Below are 26,549 nucleotides of genomic sequence, written 5' to 3'. Positions count from 1 at the left end.
GTTTGACTGTGATGAGCATTAATTGAGTCTCTTGACCTGTATCTGCATGATTTTTTGCACTGCGCTGCTGCCACATGATTGGTTGATTAGATAACTGCATGAATGTGCAGGTGTACCTGTGTTCCTAATAAAGTACAGTACACGCCTTATTGCTCAAGGGCCGTGGAGCCTTAACCCATGAGCCAAAATTGCTCATGTTAAACCTACCATTTAAATCACCTTAGAGGGAAGACAGTGCAAATCAATACTTGATGATATGTTTCCATCCTGATGGGAGTGGTCTCTTCCACGATGTGGTGGTCTCTTCTACGATGTCCACATCCTTTAAGTATGAACACAATGTAAGTCATGTGCTATGGTCTTTGCAATCACCAGATCTCAACCCTGGCAGGTATATTAAAATCTATGTGTAGAAACAAGAGTTCTGCTAGTATATTCAATTCAATTAGATTTTTTTTTTCTATTTGTATACGAAATATGAACAGTAATGAGTGTGATGAATATAATATGAGCGTGTAATGTAAATAATGTTTATGATAACAGCAGCAGCTCTTAGGTACAAATCTACAGAATCCAGGTGAGATTATTATACACTGAAGCTATGGTGAGACATGAGAAGAAACTGTTTTCAGAAAGCACAAAGTAAAGCAGAAGTAAAGCATGAGAATGAATAAGGCAAGCGGAAGCACAGCAGAAGAAGTATATACAGAGTGGCATTCTTTTATCATACCAGTGGTTTAAATGGCTGTACATCGTATACATTGCAAGCAGGACTCCGGCAGGTCAAGCTTTGACAGGATCTAACTAAAACGGAGAGCCAAAAAGCCAGGCATGAAAGCAATCTGGGTTTATATTGTGTATATTGTGTATATTGTGTGTGTGAGCACTGGTTTATATTGTGTATATTGTGTATATTGTGTATATTGTGTGTGTGAGCACTGGTTTATATTGTGTATATTGTGTATGTGAGCTCTGGTTTATATTGTGTATATTGTGTATATTGTGTATGTGAGCACTGGTTTATATTGTGTATATTGTGTATGAGAGCACTGGTATATATTGTGTATATTGTGTGTGTGAGCACTGGTTTATATTGTGTATATTGTGTGTGTGAGCAGTGGTATATATTGTGTATATTGTGTATGTGAGCACTGGTATATATTGTGTATATTGTGTATGTGAGCACTGGTATATATTGTGTATATTGTGTATGTGAGCACTGGTTTATATTGTGTATATTGTGTATGAGAGCACTGGTATATATTGTGTATATTGTGTGTGTGAGCACTGGTTTATATTGTGTATATTGTGTGTGTGAGCAGTGGTATATATTGTGTATATTGTGTATGTGAGCACTGGTATATATTGTGTATATTGTGTATGTGAGCACTGGTATATATTGTGTATATTGTGTATGTGAGCACTGGTATATATTGTGTATATTGTGTATGTGAGCATTGGTTTATATTGTGTATATTGTGTATATTGTGTATATTGTGTATGTGAGCACTGGTTTATATTGTGTATACTGTGTATATTGTGTGTGTGAGCACTGGTATATATTGTGTATATTGTGTATATTGTGTATGTGAGCACTGGTTTATATTGTGTATATTGTGTATATTGTGTGTGTGAGCACTGGTATATATTGTATATATTGTGTATATTGTGTATATTGTGTATGTGGGCACTGGTTTATATTGTGTATATTGTGTATGAGAGCACTGGTATATATTGTGTATATTGTGTATAGTGTGTGTGTGAGCACTGGTTTATACTGTGTATATTGTGTAGATTGTGTGTGTGAGCACTGGTTTATATTGTGTATATTGTGTGTGTGTGTGAGCACTGGTATATATGGTGTAGATTGTGTGTGTGTGTGAGAGAGAGAGAGAGAGAGCACTGGTTTATATGGTGTATATGGTGTAGATTGTGTATATTGTGTATATTGTGTGTGAGCACTGGTTTATATTGTGTATATTGTGTGTGTGTGTGAGCACTGGTATATATGGTGTAGATTGTGTGTGTGTGTGAGAGAGAGAGAGAGAGAGAGCACTGGTTTATATGGTGTATATGGTGTAGATTGTGTATATTGTGTATATTGTGTGTGAGCACTGGTTTATATTGTGTATATTGTGTGTGTGTGTGAGCACTGGTATATATGGTGTAGATTGTGTGTGTGTGTGAGAGAGAGAGAGAGAGAGCACTGGTTTATATGGTGTATATGGTGTAGATTGTGTATATTGTGTATATTGTGTGTGAGCACTGGTTTATATTGTGTATATTGTGTGTGTGTGTGAGCACTGGTATATATGGTGTAGATTGTGTGTGTGTGTGAGAGAGAGAGAGAGAGAGAGCACTGGTTTATATGGTGTATATGGTGTAGATTGTGTATATTGTGTATATTGTGTGTGAGCACTGGTTTATATTGTGTATATTGTGTGTGTGAGCACCGGTTTATATTGTGTATATTGTGTATATTGTGTATATTGTGTGTGTGAGCACTGGTTTATCTGGTGTAGATTGTGTAGATTGTGTGTGTGAGCACTGGTTTATTTGGTGTAGATTGTGTAGATTGTGTGTGTGTGAGAGAGAGAGAGAGAGAGAGAGAGAGAGAGAGCACTGGTTTATATGGTGTATATGGTGTAGATTGTGTAGATTGTGTGTGGGTCTGTGGTTTGTGTGGTTTTAATGTTGTGGTTATTCAGTATGGACTGAAGCTTAAAGTGTAACAGTGCAAGAAGTCCAGAAAGCCTCATGTTGTGTTTAAACAGACCAGCGGCTCTCAGAACGGGCTCAGGGCTGGAAACAGCAGCGCGTCTGAGGCCTGCGAGTCTTAATGGAGTTACTGATTCATCATCATCATCGCTATTAGCTGATAAGGATGGGTTTAAATTTAAACACAAACAACTCAGAAGTAAGCTCTATGATTCTAACATCATCATCATCATCATCATAATAATAATGATAATAAGTTTTATTTATATAGCACTTTCTCAAACCCAGGGTCGCTTTATCATGATAATATAATTAGAGCTCTTCCTCCTCACCCTGCTAACATGCTAATACCACAGCTTAGCGCTTATATCAGCTCATGAGAGAAAAGGACAGCGACTGCACTTGTTATCGTTTTCACAAATCATTATGAGCTGGATTTTGAGTGTTTACAGTGTTTATAGTGCGCTTGAAAGTGGTGATATGACAGTCCTTGCTAATGCTAACTCGAGTTGAACCTGCTTTGTGTTCATGGCTGGGGCTCAAAAACCGACAGACACCTCAATTTTTTTCCTTATTTAATGTCCCTTTAATTAAAAGTTAGAAGCCTGTCTGGGTAAAGGGTAAATGTGGTGAAGTCCACGGCCGCACGGTGGCGCTGTAGCGCAGCCGGTCACAGCACATCCTCCGCCTGAACTTTCCTCCTGGCTCAGTAACCTGACACCGGCTCTAACCCGGGAACAGAGGATGGATTCCCCGCTTCACTTCGGCACAGAAAAGCACAGTTGAGCAAGAGGAGAGCCAGTAAGTAGCTGTGAGCGCGGACAGGCTCGTTTTCAGCTCGTTTTCAGGTTCTGTGTTTATAAATGCGCTACACAAAGTTTGTGGCTAAAGCTGCGGATGGGTGACGACCACTCTCAGCGCTTCCATGCAAGGAGACGATGAAGAATCACAGCGGCAGCCCCAGACTAAACCACCATCAGCCTGCGAATCACAGCAGAGAGCGGAACGGGAGAAGGGGAGATGGGCTGTGGGCCCTGTGGCTGCGCTTGTCACTGCGTGATTATGGCTTCTGCATGGCCGCACTGCTGCTCTTCAGCCTCGGCTCGCTCTGTTACCAGCTCAACGGCGGACCTCCGAGGCTCCTGCTCGACATGCGCCACTATCTGGGTAAGAAGCCTGCTCTCGCTCGGTTATTTCGGAGTTCCAGCGTTTCCGCTGTGTGCTTGGGCTTGAGCACACTTCTTGCGCTTTTACAAGTTACAGCAAGTTTGTTGGAGTACCCTGACACAGATAAAGCGTGTCTGCAGGGCTTTGTGTTGTCACTAACATACCAAACCTCTGCTCTTACCCAGTGCGCTGTTTGTGTCCTGCTGCGCAAACATCAAACTCTTGAATTATTAGCTGATTATTTTCTCGCTGCTCGTCTTCACAACTCTGGAGTCTTACTGTTATTCTTCCCGCTCACGTGTGGGAGAGTATGGACAGGTGAGGAGTGCAGCAAACAGCTGCTCACGCCGTGCGCATGCGCACTGTGTAGGCCGTCCTGTGTGAGGTGTTCACAATTCATTACACACTTCTTTATTTGACTCACATAAAAAAATAGCAATTTAATGACATAGAGTCAGGGGCGTGGCTCCAGTGGGGTGGCCAGGTCAGTCCAAATGAGCGTACTGGGATTGCAGTGTATCGTGGGGTAAAATACTAATCCACATCCATAGAAAATGACATAATGTGGCTAAGTAGGATCCTCATCAACATAAAGGCACACGACTAAACATCTGTTGCTTAGCTATGACAATAAAAGTCAACACAAGCTAACATGACATTAGGTTAAATCTAATGAAGTATGCAAGCATTGTATATTTAGCTCATAACAAAGTGAAGAAATGCAGTGTTTTGTTTGCACAGTGACCAGTTGACTAATGGTCGCTCGGCTGTTGGTCCGTTGTGGTCAGGAGCTGAGGGAATAGTTCACTTCTGTGTTAGATAGCTAATCTCGCTTGTTCCTGCCTAAACTTACACTCGTTGACAATCCTCGCCATTGGACATTGACGAAATGAAATTATTATTATTATTATTATTATTATTCAGACTACCCTAACATGGGCTTGACTATCACTATCATAATGTCTTACTGGGGAGGCCAGAGGGGTGGCCATGGTGACCTTTGACCACCTTTTAGCTAACGCCAATGCATAGAGTTACAAATTAGTTGGCATTTCATTATTATGCAAACTAGCCTATCGCAGCTAGCCTATAATCTATCATGTCTAACTGGACAGGCCAGAGGGGTGGTCATGCTTCAACCTAGAGTGGCCCTGGTGACCTTTGGGCACCCAAAGGTCAGTTAGACTAGTGGTTTCCAACCCTGGTCATGGAGTACCACCTGTCCTGCATATTTAAGTGTCCCCTGCTGCTAAAACATCTGATTCAACTAATCAGCTATTTCATAGCTCTTCCTGAGTGTTAGTGTGTTAGAGCAGGGAAAACACTGAAGTGAGCAGGACAGGGGTACTCCAGGAGCAGAGCTGGCAACCTGTGGGTTAGACCATCATCAGTATGGCATAGGGTTGGCATAGAGTTTTGCTGTGGTGATGGGTTCATGCGCAGAAAGAGGATGTGTACTCCTCTGATACTAGTTATCGGGATCAGGGCTAACACTGGCCTCAAATGCTGATACTGGTATTGTTGTAAGTGGAATCAATGCATCCCTTTTTTGTGATTTTTTTTTTTCCTGTGTGTTATATTATAGTCAGTCTTTTGCCGTTGTGTAGTTAGTGAGCTTTGAGACAGCATTTACTTGCAGGATGATGTCTGTGCAATAAGTGTTATGGTCATGACATTATTACAGGATTTAATATCGTTTACAGACGGCCACCACGAGGTGCCAGAACAGCACTTTGGCACAGATTTTACAAGTCTGGACTTGTACTAGAGGAACAAACACAATCATTCCAAAAGATATTGCCTCAATTGATGTTTTGATGGTGGTGGTGGAGAATGTTGTCTAACATCAGTCCAGAATCTTCCAAACCATTCAGTGAGCCCTTGTGCCTTGTGGACAGGGTTGGGATCATCTTGGAAGAGACCAGTCCTGTCGGGATAGAAATGTTCCAGTGATTAGTCAGAAGAACTTTGTATTGATTTACAGTAATCCAAACCCTGGCAGCAAAATAGATACCCCCTACAGCATAACAGATCCACCGGACCCCCTCGCTCTAGGGGTCATGGTTGTACCATTCTCTTGGTATATGCCACACATGCACTCATCCACGTATCGAGATTACTCTAAACCATGACTCATCTGACCAGATCAATTGTTTCCACATCTCTCTCTCGTGCCACATCTCTTTTTGCACCACTGAACTCTCAAATGTCCATTCATCTTTGTAATGAGGGGTTTATGCACTGATATTTATAATATCTATGTAGATGTGGATGGAGTCTTCTTGCTGATTGACATTTTCAGTCACCTAAAGAACAGCTGCTCTTCTTTCTTCATGCTAACGCACGGGCAACACAGTCATTGAATTTCTGCTTTTAACCACAATTGCGATCCATATTTATTGGAGTCTTTCCCACTGGTCTAAATGCAAATATCACTTTAGTCACTGTTCCTGTTGAAACACAGCTGGTTGAGACGTCTTTGTCACTGAAGTGCCTGCCATTATGGCCCTATAATGAATCTTGCAATCTTGTTCCTAAATCAAGGTCCCCTGGACCCTTTCATATGTTCATCTTCATTAACCACAATATCCTTCATTAACCGCATTATCCCAGGACCATTTGGTGTGAGACAGGAATACACCCTGGACTGGACCCCAGTTCCTATTTCAGTATGTGTTTGAGGGTGTGTTTTCCTTAAGAGCTTAAAGCCTTCATCATTTCACCCCACCTTCTTCCTCTTTCTGTTCTTTTTTTGTGGAGCCTTGTTCATATCTGAAAACACACTATATGGTTTGTGGACACCTCACCATCACACCCATACAGTATGTCCAATTCCAATACCATAGGCATTAATATGGAGTCTTCTGAGAAGGCTTTCCACTAGATTTTGGAGTGTGGCTGTGGGAATTTGTGCTCATTCATCTGCAGGAGCATTAGTGAGGTCAGGCACTGATGATGGGCAAGGCGATCTGAGGCACAGTCAGCATTCCAGTTCATTCCACAGGTGTTCAGTGGGGTTGAGGTCAGGGCTCTGTGCAGGACACTCAAGTTCTTCCACTCCAACTTTCACACACCATGTCTTCATGGAGCTTGCTTTGTGCACAGGAGCATTGTCATGCTGGAACAGGTTTGGGCCTCGTAGTTCTAGTGAAGGGAAATTGTAACGCTACAGCATACAAAGATATTCTAGTATGTGACACAACTGTATGTGACACACAAATCAGTATACACCCCACAAAGGTAGCGTCACAAACGTATTTGTCAGCTTGTATCTGGGTGGGTAGGTGTATCAGGAAAAAGAGAACGAGTGGGCCAAATTACAGATCATATCACATGCCTTGTATGATGTGATAAACATCTGGATCAGGAACCTACTTCTCCACCTGTAATCCCTCAGGTCATCTTGGTTTTCAATTATCTGGGCCACACACTCTTTAACTCATAAGTGTAACTGACTGCTTTAAGCCATGTGTAGTATCACATTAGTACAGTAGCTTATCTTATCTCCTGAATCTCAGAATCTGCTCTCCATTAGTCGGCTGTGTCTCAAACCACTCTTTGCTGTGCTGGACAGCTTGAATGCTTAGGCTTTTTCACAGTGTCCTCCCCTGGTTTATCTCCATGTGTAAGCAGGGCCTCAGCAGTAGCAGTAATAGTAGTAGTGTCAACTCAGGAAGTACTGGCACCCCTTGTTGCTGTCTGCTACTTTCTGGTAACACATCCTGTAACATAAACATGCCTTTTTATATTATTCATGTTAAGTTATTTTATATACTTATAATATTTATATACTTATACTAACTAGCAGCCTGTTAACATTTGAGCAGCAGGCGACTCTACACACACTGCAGAAAAGATTGAAAATGAACATAAATATATTGTTTCATTCTTGTCTCTGATTCTCTCTCTCTCAGTTTCAGAGATTGTTATTAAATTAGGATGAAGTGCAGTTGTGTACACCATTAAAAGCTTTTGTTGTATTTGGTTGTACAATGTGTTAATTTGTTCATGGCACTGAGATCTACAGCAGTGTTCAGAAATTACTCTCCAAAGTATTTGAGGTTTCACTTTCATTTTTCACTCACTGGGGAGTGTGAGCGTGTTTGTATGTGTGTTATTGTGTTTGTGTGTGTTTTGTACTGTTAAAGACTTTTATGACTTTCTTCTCCCTAATATTGTAGCCTGCAGGATTAATTATTGTTAGTTACTGTTAGTTACTGTTAGTTGACTGCATACAATTTGGGTATGAACATTCTCTCTCTCTCTCTCTCTCTCTCTCTCAGTATTGAACGTCAGTTCCACTCCCATAAGCAGACAGGATGCAGTGGCATCTGTGGAATGTTTTGATTTTAGAGAAAGAGACATGAATCCTGAATCAGGACATCTGTGTGTGTGTGTGTGTGTGTATGTGTGTGTGCGCACACAGCTTTTATTTTAAAAGCAAAAATGGTTTTCTTTTCGTTACTGAGGTTAAGATTAATGTTATGTTTAGGTGTATTCAGTCTGTTACATACACACACACAAACACATACACATTTGCTCATTCTTATGTAGAGAGCTTTTTGTTTCTTAATGTAGAACCAGGCTGCAGTGTATTCCATGATGTAGATGGAATACAGAAGAATGGCCATAAGTGAGAGCAGTTGGCAGCTGTTCTGTTTTCCATACACACCACCCCAAGGTAGAGCTGCGTATAAGTCCATCATGAAGTGTTACAGCAAAGAATCTGACTATATGTTCCTAAAGAGAGCTTCAGAAATGAGTGTTTCGCTCATGAATTTGTGCTGTCGCCCATAACACACATCTATTAATAGGGGTGTAACGATACCCTTCTGTCATGATTCGATTCGAGTCTCAGAATATTTTGCACAAAATCTGATTTATGAAGAAAAATTATGACGGACGTAAAACTGAAGACATCTTTTTTATTTCTGATGTGTGTTCTAATGTGTGTTTTTGTCTGTATAAAACCAAAATCAAAAATGCTACAAACAGAGGTTTAATACTGTAAACAAAATGTACTACAGGTTCACCAAAGCTTAAAAAAAATAATGGGAAAAATGATTGATTGAAACATAAGTAAACATAACTAAGTAGCAGTGCTTGAGGCATAATTTTAACCAGAAATAGAGCTCCAAAGTCGGCTAAAATGCCACAGCCTCCAACGAAAGAATGTGATCATGTGACCAGCGTGCTATCTGTATATTTAACTCCATCGGTTACGCAGATAAGGACCTCTGGTGTCAACGTATAATTAATAGAATGCTCATTTCCATGATGAGAATCGCACATTTCCACGATGCACATCACATGCATCGTCTCACTATGCATCGTTGCACCTTGTATATTAACTTTAGATTATCTGATTGAGATTATATTATTATTCATAAATATATGATGTATGTAAAGCAGATTTAAGTGGTTAAAACTACTTTATACAACAGTGCTGTTGATTTTACGATTCTGATAAGTCAAAATGTGGATTAATTTTCTATAACAGCGGCTTTGACAGTAAGACAAACCACAGGCTTATATTAAATAAGTTGTCCTTTCTATAGTAACAACTTACACAGGGACACTCCACGTAAACAGATTTTAAAAATGTGTGTGCCACTATGGTGAACTTTCCTGTGAGAGTTCAGACACAGGCTGAACTTCAGGCTGAACTTCAGGCTGGAGGACTATATTTTTGGCTGCTATAACATTAGTTCCACAACATTAAATGTAACTATAAATGGTTAAATGCCCTTTCATTCATTAATTAACAAAAAAATTGTTAGTGTTGGTAAACTGCTGGGGTGTAAAAGAAATGCTGTTATTGGAATAGTAATAAACGTTGGTATGGTAACAGCCATCTGCATCACACTGTCTCGTCACTGATTATTTTCCTATAACAGCATGTCTCTTCGTGGTTTATTCCAAAGATAAAGATACTTTTTTAATGATACTGTTCAGACACCCTGTGTCTCTATCTCTCAGTGTCACATTTTGCAACCAGAACGCCTTCCATTAAGTTATGAGTGGTAGCTCAGTGGTTAAGATGTTGGACTTCTGATCAGAAGGTTGAGAGTTCAAATCCCAGCACCACCAAGCTGCCACTTGTGGGCCCTTGAGCAAGGCCCTTAACCTTCAACTGCTCAGTTGTATAAATGAGTTAATTGTAAGTCGCTTTGGAATAGGGCGTCTGCCAAATGCCATAAAATAAATGACAGTACTGCGTATGCTTCTCTCTCTCACACACACAAGCAACTTTGCTTCTTTTATTTTCTCTCTGAATGGGTCAAAGCCACAAAGACAACACAGTGTGAACCATGTTTTATAACCACACACACAGCTCATATAATTGCACACATAACCGAGCTTTAACACAGTTACAGTCCTGCCGAGCTAGGAACTATGATTGTTGGCCTGTCACTAGTCTCCTTGCATTTCCCTTTGTGAAGAATCAGAAAGAAAGGAGGAACTGAGTTCACTTCCCTCCTTCGACACTCACTAACAGCTTTACAGAGAAACTCATAAGACCTCAAGAAGACTTTCTTTCGCTCACAGGTGGGAGGTTGGACTTCAGTTCGGCAGGAAATTCATGTGCAGAGAGCTCATTTTCAAGACGTCCGTCATAAATAGTGGTTGTTGCTGGCATGCACTCGGTTGCCAGATTGTAGATTTCTTTATGAGGCTTAAAAAAAGCTCTCAATGCTGAATGGGGTCTTATAAGTGCAGGATTTTATAGGAAATTGAGTGACTTCTTAGCAGACAGTGATGTTTTGGGCTGTTAAACATTTCTGTCACACGTTATGGCCAGACTGAAGACAGTGAAACTGGTATATTGTGTTTAGCACAGACCACACATGAAATTAGAAATGAACCTGAAATTATTTGAGCAATTCTGAGCCGCTTGACTATTACTGTACGTGTGCCAATAATCAGTTCTACAATATACGAAGATCATACAACAGCTGACTCGCTGAATCTTCCCAGGCAGAGGTGAATGCGCAGTAATGTCTTCAAAATGCAATATTGTGATCATTTATCTCCATAATGACAGGTGCTTTAATTAGCGTGTCCTTGTGTCTGTTTTGCTTTTCTCTACTGCATACGTTTCTCAGACAAATAGTCTTCATATGTGTTTTTTAAATTACTTATTAAAGGATTTTTCTTCTTAATTTTCCTCACCAAGCCACATCAGAGCATATATAGGCACAATAAACAAGACTGAAACCAAGCATCCTGGTTTAATTTGTGATTTGTGTGTGTGAGAGAGAGAGAGTGAGACACTAAACTGTACAGACAACAGCCAGAGCCTTCGAGAACACATGACTATAGACATCTAAAACATTGAGAGCTAAGTATGATTTCCTTACACAGTGAATATCAGGCTTTGATCAATTACAATGCATATAAAGAGTCTACACACACCTGTTAATGTTGTAGGTTTTTGAGAAAAAAAGTGCAGGTTTTGGGAAAAAAAAGAAAGCCAGATAAATCACGTCAGATGTTTTTCAACCTTTATTGTGAGCAACCAACAAAATTCAAGTGAAAAACAAACAGAAATGTTTTAGGGGAAAAAAAGAAAAACAAGTTACACACCTCTCATCAATAAAGTAACTCTGATTAACCCCAAATAAAGATCAGCTGTTTCTGTAAAATTTTCTTGACAATTTCTTGGTTTCATCCGACTGCTGAACCCATGGACTGCAAAAAACTTATAAAGCATGTACAGGATCTCATGATCGAAAGGTATCAATCAGGAGAGGGGTACAAATTTTTTTTCCAAAACATTAAGATGGCCTTCATGGTGTTCTATAAACAAAAACAAGACCGCTTATTATCCAAAGAACACCATACCCATGGTGAAGCATGGTGGTGGCAGCATCATGCTATGGTGCTGCTTCTGTTCAGCTGGCACTGGGGCTGAAGATAGAGGGAATCAAGGATAGTACCAAATACCAATCTATTTTGGCAGAAAACCTTCAGGCCTCTTGTTAGACAGCTGAAGATGTAGAAAAATGTCGTGTTCTAGCAAGATACTGTCAACAAAGGAAAGGCTTCTGAAGAAGAAAAAGAAGAAGAAGATGATTAAAGTTTTGTAATGGTCCAGTAAGTACCCAGACCTACATCCTATCAAAAACATGTGGAATGACTTGAAGAGGGCTGAGCACAGGAGATCCTCTGACAGTTTGATAGATCTGGAATAAATTTGCCAAATCAAGATGTGCATGAATGCCGTATTACAGAGCAAAAGGTGCTTTAACAAAGCATTAGTTAAGGGGTGTGCACACTTCTGCAACCCGGGTATTGTAAGTTTTTCCCCATTTCCTTTTCCCATTTTTCTTTGCTTTTCACTAGAATTTTGTTGGTTGCTGTGTCACATTAAAGGTGGAAAATTTTCTGACATGATTTATCTTGGTTTTAACAGGGGTGTGTAGACTTTTTATATCTGCCGCATGTGCTGTAGCAAAAGGAATATAATCCAAGTGTGTTATCAGATAACAGGGTCGGAATGAAATGTTTACATGTAATGTTCTCCCTTTTCACTTTTACTTTTTCACTTTTTAAACGAAGGGCTGTTGTTTTCAAAACTATATAGTAGAAGAATTCACTGTGTGAATGGTTCTCCCAGGCCGCCACACAAATGCATGGTTATTTCTCCATTTTGTATAAAGCTTCATTCACTGAATTTTTGGCTAGTGTCTTGATCAAGCCATTCTGCTGTGTGCGCTGTGGGCATGGCAAGTGTATGACAGTGTGTTTTCAGTACTGGAAATGTTGCGCCCATGCTGCCTGAACCATACACACACTGTGTTTCTGAGCCCAAAAGCTGAAAAAATGACCAAATGAATTCAGTGACTACGCCCGGTGAATAATAAAATTCCAGCATTATTAGCGGATTAATTCTAAAGGAAAACTAGGAAATAAATTACCTGGGATAACAAGACCAGTTTTCCAATTTCCTTCGTACAGAGTGCAGATACATTTCATTTATATGAAAATATTTCCCAGGCCAAGTTCCTTGCAAGGCCAAAACCTAGCTGCAGTAGATATAGGTATAGATATAGGTGGAATCGATGTGTCCCAGCAGCTTTTCTTCTGAAGCGTTGTTCTCTCTTCTGCTCATGAGAAGGCAGTGAAGACTGCTGCACATTTTTGGCAGAAGTGTGTTGGTAAAGTTTTCATTTGGGTGATGGAATTATGTGGAATTTCACATCTGCTGTGCCTCCGACATGAAGACAAACGTCTCGCAGACTATTAAAAACGTGTTTAAGTCTACAACCCTCTCAGCACCCTCTCACTCTCTCGGAGCAGGAGTGGAAATCTGTGATCAAATTCAATTACAGTTTGCTAAATGCTCATACATAAAGCTTTGTATAAACAGAGCTTGAAAAAATGGCAACTGGACTCAATGCATGTCAGAGGAAGTAAGTGAAGATGGAGGCTGGCAACGGTTTAAACCATGGGTGGTACCATGAGCGGTGCCAGCGGCATGCCGAGCCAGCGTTAAAGTCCAAACCTCCTCATTCTCATTTCCCACAACACAAACTGTCTTCTCCTAGTCATGTGCCAAGATGAAATGATCATAAAACGATAATTGCTTACTCTTTCTCTTTCAAATCATGAAGCATTTGAAAGAGTAGCATCCTGCATCATCACTTTAACCACACTGGTTTATTGCAGTCAGTCACTAGGTTCTGGGATAAAACACACCTAGGCTTTTTAATACTATTAGTGCTCATAAAACAGCAGTGAGCGACTGTAAATAAAAATAAAATTAAGGGTGGATTAAAGTGGCAAATGGAAAAAGTCATAAACAGAATACAAAATTTCCCTTTGTGAAATGCAGAGTTTATCTTAGAAATTTAACCTGGAATGTTTGGAAGAATTTGGAAGTAGACAGCTGATTTACAGACAAGTGACATCTGAACCAGATGATTTTATGAAAAATGGTCACACTTCAGAACACGGAAATGTGGCTGTACTTCAAGCTGCTCATCATCGAACACTTTAATGCCAAAGTCTTCAGGACAGAGAAGTTTATGCTTTCTGTTTTTTCTGGAAAATGACAAGCTGTGTTTTGAGAGAGAAAAGGAGAGGCTGGTGAGGGAATGACTGCTTATTGTTGCTAGAACGTAAGTGAGAACAGGAACTTACAGATTTTCCACAATATTAAATGTACCCATAATCCCTAAAAAAAACCTTTTTTAATTCATTAATACATTGCTGTGAATAACAGAATAACAGACTGCTTCCGCTTTACAGCAGTACACACCACAGCACGCCAGCGTGTATAATTTCTGTAGAGCAGCATTTGCTGTTGTGCGTTATTCCTTACTTCTACCACAGCGCAGTTCAATTCTCCAATCTGATTGGTCAGGAGGTGTGCATTATTATCATATAACAGCAGGGATTGGATAGTAGTTCCAGCTGTAACATGAAGGATAGGTTTATTAATGCGCTCGTTCTAATACGTTATTGTTTCTGTAGAAACAGCTCACACACAGGAACTTGTACAGCGGACGCCCCACGTAACCTAAGACTAAAAAATTAAATAAATAAAAAATGTTGTTGCATAGCAAAGTAAAATGTATAATTATTAATGTGGTGGTGCTGTTTTTTTAGGAGGCGGTTATTTTACATGTGTGGAAGGAGTCTCGGTTGAAAGCACTTTGTAACAGCCAGAGTTTCCCAGCACAGGTAAAGTCTTCAGAACTTCAGTTTCTACACAAAATGACAAGCTGCGATTTTTTTTTTTTGTTTTGGAGCGAGCGAGAGAGAGAGAGAGAGAGAGAGAGAGAAGGGGGGCTGGTTAGGGAAGGACTGTTTATTGCAGCTATAATGTAAGTGAGAACAGGAACTAACTTGCCTCTCGGATGTTCCACAACAATAAATCTAACTATAAACTGTTAAAATATGTGACAAGTCATTCATTAATAAATTTAAAAAGTGCTATGGTATAAGTGGAATAATACACTCCAGACCGTGCTGTTATACAAAAATAATACACTCCGCTACGCGTTGTGCTGCATCACACCCCCTGGCGTGCGTTATTCTTTTATAACAGCATGTGTGTTAAAGAGTGTGTTATTCCTCACTTTGTAGCTATTATATTCTGGTCAGGGTTGCAGTGGAACTGGAGTCTATCACAGGAACACTAAGCATGAGGTGGGAATACGCCCTGGATGGGACCAGGGACTACATCTCTGTTTTTGTTTCTGAGAGGTGGGAGGAAACTGAAAAGTGAAGAGGAAGCCAGCTGTCGACACGGACGCAGGGAGAACGTGTGAAACTCTACACAGCCTGGAGCTGTGACCTGCTGTGCCACCGTCCCGCCCTGCATACACAGTATCTCTCCTAAAGTGTAGAACACTGAATCCTGAAAGTACAGCACAGGATGGAAAGCTGCCTCTGTGAAACCTTCTTTCAACAACTGAATTTGTTACCTTTGCTGTGGTGACCACAAACCAATGACTGTGACAGAAACCATTTTGTTTTTCAGGGAAAGCAGCTTCTCTGCAATAGAACCTGTAGGTGTAAAATATAAAATGCTCGCTACGCCCAGACCAAATCATGACTCCTGCATGAATTCCTGCAGCACTGTGCTGTTTAGGTGTGATTTAGCCACTAAAACATGTTGCTGGAAAACTGCATGTTCTTGGCTTGTTTCGTTATGTTTTCAGGGACACTAATGACTCGTTAAAGCGCCTTGTTCACGGAGGTGACTTTACCTCATGTAGCAGCTGCTTTCGTTACAAGTACACAAACCGCAGGCCTGTTTTCTGTAAGCCTCCTTTACTGCTTATGAAAGAGCAGAAATATTCACTTTAAAAATAGCAACCTTCAATATAGTCTCCTCTGATAGGGCGGCTTTGCCCTTTGGTGTGTAACCACTGCATTTTGGCTTGGACGAGTGTGTATGTGTGTTTGTGTGTGAGTATGGCACAGCACTTTCATGTTTTATATAGGCTAGTCTGTGTAAGCTAGTGGGCATTCACTAAATTTCAGGGGTTTCAGTACCACGACGTAGAATGGGCGTTTCTGGAGGTGTGGCGAAGAAATTACAGGTCACTGAACTTGGGCAGAATACTTTGTTTTTCGCAGTGCGGCATTCCCAGGATCAGCGATGTATGATGAAGGACAAAACAATCATACCTGTAACTATTTTTTGATGTTTTATTATCTTATGGTTAAACGATTTTCTAAAAACAATCCTTTGGAAAAATATCTTGCATTTCTGTCATAATTTAAGGCAATTTTCAGCATGCATAAATAGAGCAATAAAAAATCTCATCTTTTAAATAGATTGAACTTTACTGGAACTTACACCATAGTGCTGTTGAATTCTCACATCTGATTGGTCAGACGCTGCAGGTTAATATTAATGCGCTCGTTCTAATACGTTACCGTTTCTATATCGTTTCATTCACAGGGGCTTGTACGGAAAACACCCAATATACGACTAATATACGGATTTAAAAAGTAAGAGATGTAATCGTTGATATGGTGAAGTTTTATTTGTTAGGAGACGTTTATTTAAGATTTATGGAAGGAGTCTCAGGTGTCTGAGCTTCGTAACAGTCACGATGCTTTGCAAAGTTTATCAGCACGGAAAGTCTTCAGGACAGAGGTGTTTGTTTTCCAGTTTCTCAGTAAAATGGCAAGCTGTGTTTTTCGAGAGAGAGAAAAACAGAGGCTGGTGACAGAACGGTTATTGCAGATGTGACGTAAGTGAGAACAAGAACTAACTTAAATGTGTTACATGCCGTTCATTAATAAACATTATAATCATTGGTAAATCGCTGTGGTGGTGTAAGTGGAATAACACTCCAGACTGTGCAGTTTTACGAAAATAATACACTTCGAGTTCACAAATAACTCATAAGGGCACACTCTGGAGTGTGTTGTTCCTTTCATATCATATAACAGAACACTATAAATAATCTGTATAAATCACAGCAGCTACCAAGATCCAGCCTCTCAAAATCAAAAGACAATAGGAGATGTTGAAAACGTAGGAGTACTGTAGTGAAAACTGGCCATGCCTTAGATTGTGATTATGAATTTTTGGCATGAGTAAAAGTTCACTGTAGAGCATCTGCTTGTTCTGTTGTGTGTTTGAGAATCAGACCCCAGAGGCCCAGTCCTGGCGTGCTTTAGCAAAACCTATCGTGTGAGTGTGTGTGTGTGTGTGTGTGTGTATTTTTATCCTTTAAACCCCTCTTGTCTCTCTCTACTGAAGCATGTCCTCTCTTTAAAGTTCAGGAAATGTCAGTTCAGTATTTTACTTAGTGTTTCTGCAGATTAGGTAGTGAGAGGAAATAACTTTAAAGGAAAAGAAAAACCGACTTCCTGAACGTTCTTCAGTTCTAATCGAAAACCTGAATTTCAAATCAACTCTGCTAAAGTTATTTGGGAGAAGTGAAGTCTGACTATCCAGAGATACAGGCTTTGTGTGCGGAAACACCTCCAGAAAAACATTTATTTATTTATTTATTTATTTAATAGCACATTTTCCAAGGCTTTAAATTTTTTTTTCCGTACAAAGCAGCTCAATAAAGTCACCTTTCTCTGTTTACACTACCCCATGTTTCCACTGAACTTTGCAGTGTGGCTTGCTGACAAGTGTGTGTTTACAAGTTAACCATTTATTTATTTATTTATTGATTGATTGATTGATTGATTGATTGATTGTTTTAGTGCTCAGATTGTTGTCTGCTATGAGTCCTAGGCTATATGAAAGACCTGCCAGGCTTTTAATGTTTATTACCGAGCAAGTCCTATGGTACGAGAGTTCCCCTGTAAATGGTTTTGACAGCATGGTTTTAAAATTCGTGTTTATTGGCCTTTAATAAAGTCACAATTAAGCAGCACTGCGTGCGCTCTAGCATGGTGGCATAGATGGAAAAAACAAAACCCGACAGTGCAAAGCCGACCAGAGGCTGTCTGCAGTAACACACAGTGCACACAGCAAGTCATCAGCGGCTCCAAAAAACACACGTATAACATTTCAGGACACTATACGAAAAGTTCAGTAGTAATAAATTCCATTGATTTGACCTGTGTGTGTTTATACTTTTAGATTAGGCATTGAGTTATGTAGTAATATGAGCTCCTGGGGACTGAAGATCTCCTGCTCTGCGCCATTTCCTGCTCCGACTTGCCTGATTTAACTTCTTGGGCTTCTTGATTTTACTTCTCAAGTTGGCTGATTGTTTTTCCCCCTAATACATAAGAATTAACTACATAAATTACAGACCTTATTTCTTCTACGTGGGCTTTTGTTATTAGATGTGGATTTGTGTTAAGAGACTTTCTGACAGACAGACCCCCTAAACTGGAACATGTCCATCCATGATCTGTTGGGGAAAAAAAATAAACCAAAAGCTAATGACGGTTTGGTCAGGAAAGCAGACCTACCCAACCTCACCAACTCCACCATGTTGTTCATGCGTTCATTCAACTAAAAACCTTTTCGTTAGTATGTTATAGATTGATGTACAGGTATATCAGTACTGGGGTCTTACTCACATGCCAGGAGGAGCAGGAGGTCAGATACGAAGCTTGAGGAACAAAGAAAGTCCATGTTTATTAACACAGGAGTGTACTGGACGCGGCACAATGTTTCACCTCGTCTGGTGTCACTTGGACTTAACTCATTCTTTTAATCGTATTAAGGACCGTTTTTTTCCTGGTGTGCTTTAAATGACATTTCATAATAGCTAATAAACCAAGCTAAGTGTATTAGAAAATATCGCAGGCAGCTACAAATAAAAAATAAATATGAGCGTACAGGATTCTTTTGGGCTTGAACAATCCAAAACACGCCTCTAGTTTGACGTAATGAAACCCCATGAAATTTCATAACCGATTACTCACTTTTATTAGACGACATCCAGAAATGTCAGAGAACCTGAGAACAAGCATTATATTATTTACGACAATCAGCTCTTGTGCTAGATCCTGTGTCCATGAACCCAATGTGTACATCCAGTACAGACGTGCTTTATCCAGATGTTTGACTGGGACATCAGTCGTGCACTCCAATCCAAAGAGAACTGAGAGAATAAAAACAGTAAAAAGAGAATTAAAGAGGGATCCAAGAAAAATAGGGATTCAGGACCAGGGATATTCTCTTCTGAAGACTATTCACCAGGTCCAGAGTGGAAAGAATTTCATCATTGTCTACAGGTGAAGATCAGCGGGACGTTTTGGGAAAGGTCAGAGGTCACTCGGGAGCATGCTGAGTTCTGGTTAAACTGAGAGTCTAATTTAATGGTAGCTCAATGCAAGATAATATTTCCTAAAAAAAAAAAAAGTGGCCACATATGGAGCTGATTATGATGACTTGGCCATGTGTTTGCAAATTTGTCATTGCAAAAGTATGTCAAAAACAGCGAGTAGAAGGGAAGGACGGAAAAGAAATAATTAATTTTGTGCTGTTCTAAAACTGTACTTTAAAAACTGTCATCGATAGCCATCAACTTTTCATCTGTCACGTTTATCACTGAGCTTTCATCATGCACTCTTGGTGAAATAGTCAAAACAACAGCAGACAATAGAAGACTGCTGTCAAATTAAATTAGTTTGTGAGGCATAGCTAGTCTAAGCGCTATCAATATTCATCACTGTAACTCTACCTGACATTGTGTATGTTTTATTTAAGCAATATCGCACTCACAGTCGTGTGGTTATGCTGAATATCGGCGCGGCCGTGATTCGGTTGTAGGTAGGTAATCACAGCTGTGCTGATGTTCAGTATAACCTCATGACTGCGAGTGCGATGTTGCTTTTATACAACAGTTCTGTAAACAAGAAATTAATATCGAGTAACTGACATTATGAACACAATATGGCCAAATGTTCTGTTTATTTTTGCTCCACTAGCGTAAATAGATCCCAAAGAAGCCACGCTCACTTTATAGTACATCAGCTAGCTGGCTTGCTAGCTCACGTTGTACATTCCTGTTAAAGGTGCTTCCGGTAAGATTGGCGTCCCTTCTTCCTTTTCATCTGATGAGCTTTCATATTTTAAGTCAAAAGGTATCTGAGAAGTATCATTTGTCGTGTCTGCTGATGATGTCACTAACACAACTATGGTAATAGTTTCAACTAGGAAGTGGAATTTTACGTGGCGTACATGGAAAAGTGCGTGATACACACAGTGAAGCGTCCCAGTGCAGTTATATAGGCACTCTTGGAACATCGCTCAACCAATCAGATTAGTGGACCTGTGTATCGGTGGTTGGTGATGATCATTTGAAAGTAATTAAATATGGAGTTTTGTTCTGGTGTTTGTTTGTTTTTTGCTCACCAGTCAGTGCTCAGACTGGTTCACACACTTTAAACAGCATCACCAGTGAAAATGTTTGCCATGTGAACACTAGACCATGCTCTTTGTACGGTTTACTGTGTGTTACTGCACAATGTGTTGCTGCGTTTTCATGATTGACACTGCCATCAAGCAGTTCCTGACTGCACAGCTGATAATACTATTGCTGTGCAAATACTTTCTGTATTTTTTTAAATGGTAAATTGCAAGCAGGGTAGGAAAAAAAAATCAATAATCGCATAAGTTTAATAAACACTCTCCTAGGCATGAAATTTCGTTAGTATATCACAATAATTGTCTAGTCTGTCATAACAGTTGCTGTAATGACTGCATGTACTGTTCATCTCTTCATGAACAAGATTATAGCTCTGAAGGAACCTTTGCCGGCATTGTGTTTGGGTTAACAGGATAATCGCGATGGACATGTGGGGATGATGGCACCTTGCACAAGATAATAGGGCATTTATTCTCAAAAGCATACTATACAGCCCACATAGGGTCTTCTTGAGTGGCCTGCAGGTATGACGCTATTTTCTGGGGCTCGTTAGACTGATGGACAGCGTCTGAGGCAATAAACAGATCACTTGACCAATTTAATAAGCAGCGTTCAGGTGGATACAGTTTATTAGAATGGATTTTTGCAATCATGAATTCCCAATTCTATGAAGTTGTATGTGTTCCAGTTTTATTTTCCTGAGCGATTTATCACATATGTTATGCTTTTGAGATGGTATGAGCAAGAACCATTATCCACCGTAGTCACTGCTAACAGACAGAAAAAAAGAGCCAGAAATGAGAACTATGATGGCAAAGGGAAAATATTAATCACTAAATTATTAAATGCTTGCAACTGAAGCATTTATGTAAGAATGACTTTGGCAGTCTCTGTATGGATTCCTGTTCTGAAAGGAGTACATTTCAGCTCAGAGGGGAAAATACTGGCTCTGTTTATTTGTACAAATTCACCTGAGTCTTTGGTCCACCAAACACAGACACACACACTGAATGTCTTGGATGGGTAACTGTTCCTACATGCGGAAACATGTCAGACTCGTCGTTATTCCAGGAAATGAAAGGAAATTATCATCAGTATCAATCTTTAATTCTGTGTTTATTGCAGTGTAGCCTCTTGTGCTTATGTTTCACTGGTTCCTTTCATGCTCTCACTATGTAATCCAGATTAATAAGAATCTAGTGCACTAGCACACAGTTAGCTGACTGCGTCAGTGTTGCCCATGGGAAGAATGATTATCTGCTGAAGTGGAAAGTACCACATTTCTGGACAATGAGATCCTGTTTTGTTCCTTAATAATGACAAAGTGAAGTGTGTTCTTTCCTGCTACGCTATCTGAATGTTCCTTAAAATACATCAAGCTTGCAGTTTTGATGTAGGAGTGTGCAGCTTCCATCCACTTTCAACATGATATCCTCTTGATCACCAGAATCGTTTCGTATAACTTGCTCTTGGCTCGCTTCTCACTATTGGCTCACTTCTAATCTTGGATTAAAACCAGATTTTACAAATAATTGATTTAACTGTAGTATTGAGGTAGTAATTTGCCTGTTAGGGCAGAACAATGAATTGTGTTTATATTTCAATCACAATTTGAGCGCAATTTTCAAGATTCAGTAATGCGGGAGGCAGAATTCCTGAGAATACTGGTGGAAAAGTGTAACGATGTAAACACTCAACTGTTGTAGTGATGAAATACTGCTATTAGATGGTAAGTCGGCTGAATTTAATATTTGAAATATCCTAATCTCCAGGCTCTCCAGTTCAATCCTGATCTCTCACTGTCTGTGTGGAGTGTCTCTTGTTCTCCCCGTGTCTGTGTGGGTTTCCTCCGGGTTCTCCGGTTTCCTCCCACCTCCCAAAAACATGCCAATAGGTGCATTAGTGACTATAAATTGTCCCTAGTTGGATCAGTGTGTGTGAATGTGTGTCAGGTGCCTGTTGATGGACCGGTGTTTCATCCCGGGTGTATTCCTCTCTTGCATCCAGTGTTCCCAGGACATGCTCCAGATCCACTGACCAGGATAACGTTACTGAGGATGAATCAATAAATGAATGAATGACTCAAATGCAGTATATATTGCAAGCACATCTCTTAACATGGTTTCGAGTAATTGGTTATATGATTTACAGAACTGTGCAAAAGTCTTAGGCACCCTATTTTTTTTTTAAAACAAACTTTGTTATAGATTTTTATTTTCTGACTTCTACATTATTGATTCAGTACAAAAACATTTTAGATTCCAAACATTAGTTTTCCAGCACAGAATGAAATGTTACAGAAAAATGTTTGTATGTCAGTAAAGAAAGCAGCAGATTCCATAAGAGACACTTTTCAGATAAAAATATAATGAAGGCTGCTGGGTTTCGCTGCAGAAATAAGAAGCGAGTCGACAGTCAAAGTCTCCAGAAGAACTGTGGCTGCTTCTGCAAGATGCTCAGTAACACTTACAGCTCATGTCCTTATAAAACTGCACACACTGCACCCGAGACCAATTATTATTTTTTTTTTTTTTTAAAGCAAAAGGTCTTCACACCAAATATTGATTTTGTTTCAATTTTTACTGTTGACTGCTGTTTATAGTATTTTTTATAGTGTTTTTTTGAAGGCATCTTTGCTCTACAGCACTTCTTTTACAGTACTGTATATATGATGCGGTAGTATGATGTAGATATGATGTATATGACTGGTGCTTTTTCATCAGTAAGAATTCTTATCTATTTAAAAGGTTTCCTTCTTTTTGAAAACTGGTGTATGAAGGCGCACATACAGTACAGGCAACTGTGAGTAACCAATCAGATTGCAGCTGAAGCTTCTCTCCAGCTAGATGTATAAAAGATGCCAGACGCTGTGTGGACTAAGTGCTAAGTTTACAGTACAGGATATTTTTCGTACAGTAGTGTGAATTAACATTTAATATAACAGTAAATTAACTTGAGAGACTGTAGAATATCATCCTGGGATATTATTAGTTGTCTCGTTTTGAATGTCAGTCTGCATTTCTTTGGCTTTTTATAGTAAACCAGTAGCTAATTCTCGACTGTGCGCCTTCTTTAAGAAAGCGGTCAAATGACAGCGCTGTGACTGAGGTGTGCACTAATGTGCAGTTGGAGATGAAGATGGAGGAGGTGAGGAGCCTGGCGATGTAAAGATGGAACTCGAACCAGGTGTAATTGAAGAGGAGTAGAGGAAGAAGAGGAGACAGCAGGCAGTGGAACAGGTGGCACACTTTGCAGAAGATTTCATGTCCAGCTTTAAGAATAGATGGAGAAAGCGGAATGTGTGTGTGCGTGCACGCGCGTGTGTGTGTGTGTGTGTGTGTGTGTGTGTGTGTGTGTGAGAGAGAGAGAGAGAGGCAGCGTGGGTTGAGTGTATTTAAAGTTCTTGGGTGGAGCAGCTCTGTGGGCTTCTGGCCCACGTTAAAACGCCACTTCCACTATTTATACCCCTCACCACCCAGCTCAAATGAGGGAGTTAGGGAACACTATGTGTGGGTGTGATATGTCAGAACGTGTCCTTATGCAGATCCTAGATGCAGTGTGTGGGTCAGTTCAGTTCAGTTCCTAAAACCATTCCAGGCAGCGTGTTCAAGAGGGTCAGGGAGAATCCCACAGAGTGGACGTGTTGTGAAACATTTCTGGCCATTCAGATCAAAAATACGAAAGCATTCAGCACTCTAGTCTGCAAAAATCACACATTAGACATCATGTTTTGCGCGCTTGTCAAACTATAACTATCATGCACATTCATTCTCATTCATTCACACATTCATTCACTATGAGCAATTTAATGTAAGCCAGTAAACCTACCAGCATGTTTTTGGGAGGTGGAAGGAAACCAGAGAACCCAGAAGAACTCCAGGAGGACACAGGGAGAATACCCACAGACAGTCAAATCAGCTCAGGATCAAACTCCAGGAGGACACAGGGAGAATACCCACAGACAGTCAAATCAGCTCAGGATCAAACTCCAGGAGGACACAGGGAGAATACCCACAGACAGTCAAATCAGCTCAGGATCAAACTCCAGGAGAACACAGGGAGAATACCCACAGACATTCAAATCAGCTCAGGATCAAACTCCAGGAGGACACAGGGAGAATACCCACAGACAGTCAAATCAGCTCAGGATCAAACTCCAGGAGAACACAGGGAGAATACCCACAGACATTCAAATCAGCTCAGGATCAAACTCCAGGAGGACACAGGGAGAATACCCACAGACATTCAAATCAGCTCTGGATCAAACTCCAGGAGAACACAGGGAGAATACCCACAGACATTCAAATCAGCTCTGGATCAAACTCCAGGAGAACACAGGGAGAATACCCACAGACAGTCAAATCAGCTCAGGATCAAACTCCAGGAGGACACAGGGAGAATACCCACAGACATTCAAATCAGCTCAGGATCAAACTCCAGGAGAACACAGGGAGAATACCCACAGACATTCAAATCAGCTCAGGATCAAACCAACACAACTTGCTGTACCCTCCTAATCAACGTGCCCATGTAATTTCCCCTTAAAAAGTCCATGTAGGGTGTACGATCAGCAGACTTTCTGTCTGGACTATTCATTTATTTTGTAGTATTTTTGTTACCCTACTACTAGTAACTACAGTTCTAGCTATAGTTCTGAATCCAACCGCCTGCTGCACTACACACATTGCCCAAGGCGCTGACGGTAGAACGGTAGACGCATGTATGTGGAACACTAGAGAAAACCGAGCACAATAAAGGCTACCCCAAAGCTGTCCTAAACCTGATCTGCTCCAAGTATCTGCCAGTTTGCGGTTAAACATATTGAAAGAAAGTACAGACGCTAGCCACACTTAATTATCTTTTACATGCGATGAGAGAAGAGAACACCACAGCTCTTAGCCAAAACGTGAGGCATAAATGCGATGTGCTACGTTAGAACCTTAATTAAAAGTGGGTAATGGTCATATGAGTTAGGGATCATGGCCAAAAATATGTGGACACCTGACCATCACACTCATATGTGGTTCTTCCTCAAACTGTTGCCACAGAATTGGTAGCACACAATTGTCTGAAATGTCTTTGGATGCTGTAGCATTACTATTCAATTTACATACAACTAAACAGATCAAACACAAATATTTATTCATAGATTTTAAAATAAAACCTATTCTTAAAGAATTAATGCACTTTAACTAGCAGACTAGCTCACCATATGCTATGGTACTAGGTTAGCTACCACTTTTTAGCGTTTCAGTACTTCCCTTTTGGGAGCACATCTGGTCAGTGTCCATTTTGAGGGCTGTTGATTCTATCAGCACAGACGAAATGTATAAGCTGATTTATTAGATGCCATCCATTATCAGTGAAGATCTAAAGAGCAGAACTTTCCCAGAAAACACTGCAATATGATGCAATTTGCTTTCATAACAGGACAAAACTCTTTTTCAAAATCAGTTTGGCACACTTTAGAGGCATGAGGGAAGCTTGTCAAAGGCATGTTGAAGACAGTATTAGATCCATCCATGACTTGCTGTAACATGACATGTTCCAAACAAAGTCTTATTCCATACAGTCAGGTTCACAATTATTGGCACCATTCATTAGAATAGACCATTCTGCCTCAATGCAGTTTTTTCACTTGTATGTGGTCTCTTTTTGTAATACAGATGTCTTTGATCAAGAAGTTTGGATTCTGTCTTATTTGACCACAAGAACTGCGTTGTGGTCAAATGAGACTAAATTTAAGCCAGTTGTAGGTCCAAGAACACCTTGAAGTTGCAGGTGTTTCAGGCTTTTGAAACGTTTTTATGGACCTTTATGTGCTTCGTGGTATTTTTGGGCAAAATGTCATGGACACCTGACCGTCACACCCATATGTGGTTCTTCCCCAAACTGTTACCACAAAGTTGGAAGCACACAATTGTATAGAATGTCTTTGTACGCTGTAGCATTACAATTTCCCTTCACTGGAACTAAGAGGCCCAACCCTGTTCCAGTATGACAGTGTCCCTGTGCACAAAGTGAGCTCTATGAAGACATGGTTGGTAAAGGTTGGAATATAAGAAATCAAGTGTCCTGCACAGATCCCTGACCTCAAACCCCCCTGAATACCTTTAGGCTGAACAAGAACACTGAGTGTGCACTGTGCATCAGTTGCTGATCTCACTAATGCTCTTGTGGCTGAAAGAGCACAAGCCACGCTCCAAAATCTAGTGGAAAGCCTTCCCAGAAGAGTGGAGCTTATTATAACAGCAGACGGGGGAATAAATCTTGAATGGAATGTTTAACATGCACATATGAGCTGGTATGGTCAGGTGTCCACATACTTTTGGCCATATAGTGTGTTTG

The 26,549-nt window shown here is 40.3% G+C and overlaps 1 protein-coding gene across 1 annotated transcript in view; it reads left to right on the top strand.

Annotated features, from left to right (window-relative positions):
- Positions 1 to 3,280: 3,280 nt before the first annotated feature.
- The window catches only part of usta (uronyl 2-sulfotransferase a), an 80,064-nt gene continuing 56,795 nt past the window's right edge, over positions 3,281 to 26,549 (top strand). Inside the window, exon 1 of the mRNA XM_026917798.3 lies at positions 3,281 to 3,885. Within this exon, the coding sequence (XP_026773599.1) occupies positions 3,657 to 3,885 (229 nt within the window). The 5' untranslated portion in view covers positions 3,281 to 3,656. The remainder of the gene's footprint in view (positions 3,886 to 26,549) is intronic.

The sequence above is a fragment of the Pangasianodon hypophthalmus genome, chromosome 30 (assembly GCF_027358585.1).
Source record: "Pangasianodon hypophthalmus isolate fPanHyp1 chromosome 30, fPanHyp1.pri, whole genome shotgun sequence".
Lineage (NCBI taxonomy): Eukaryota > Metazoa > Chordata > Actinopteri > Siluriformes > Pangasiidae > Pangasianodon > Pangasianodon hypophthalmus.
This window is presented reverse-complemented; position numbering and strand designations above follow the sequence as displayed.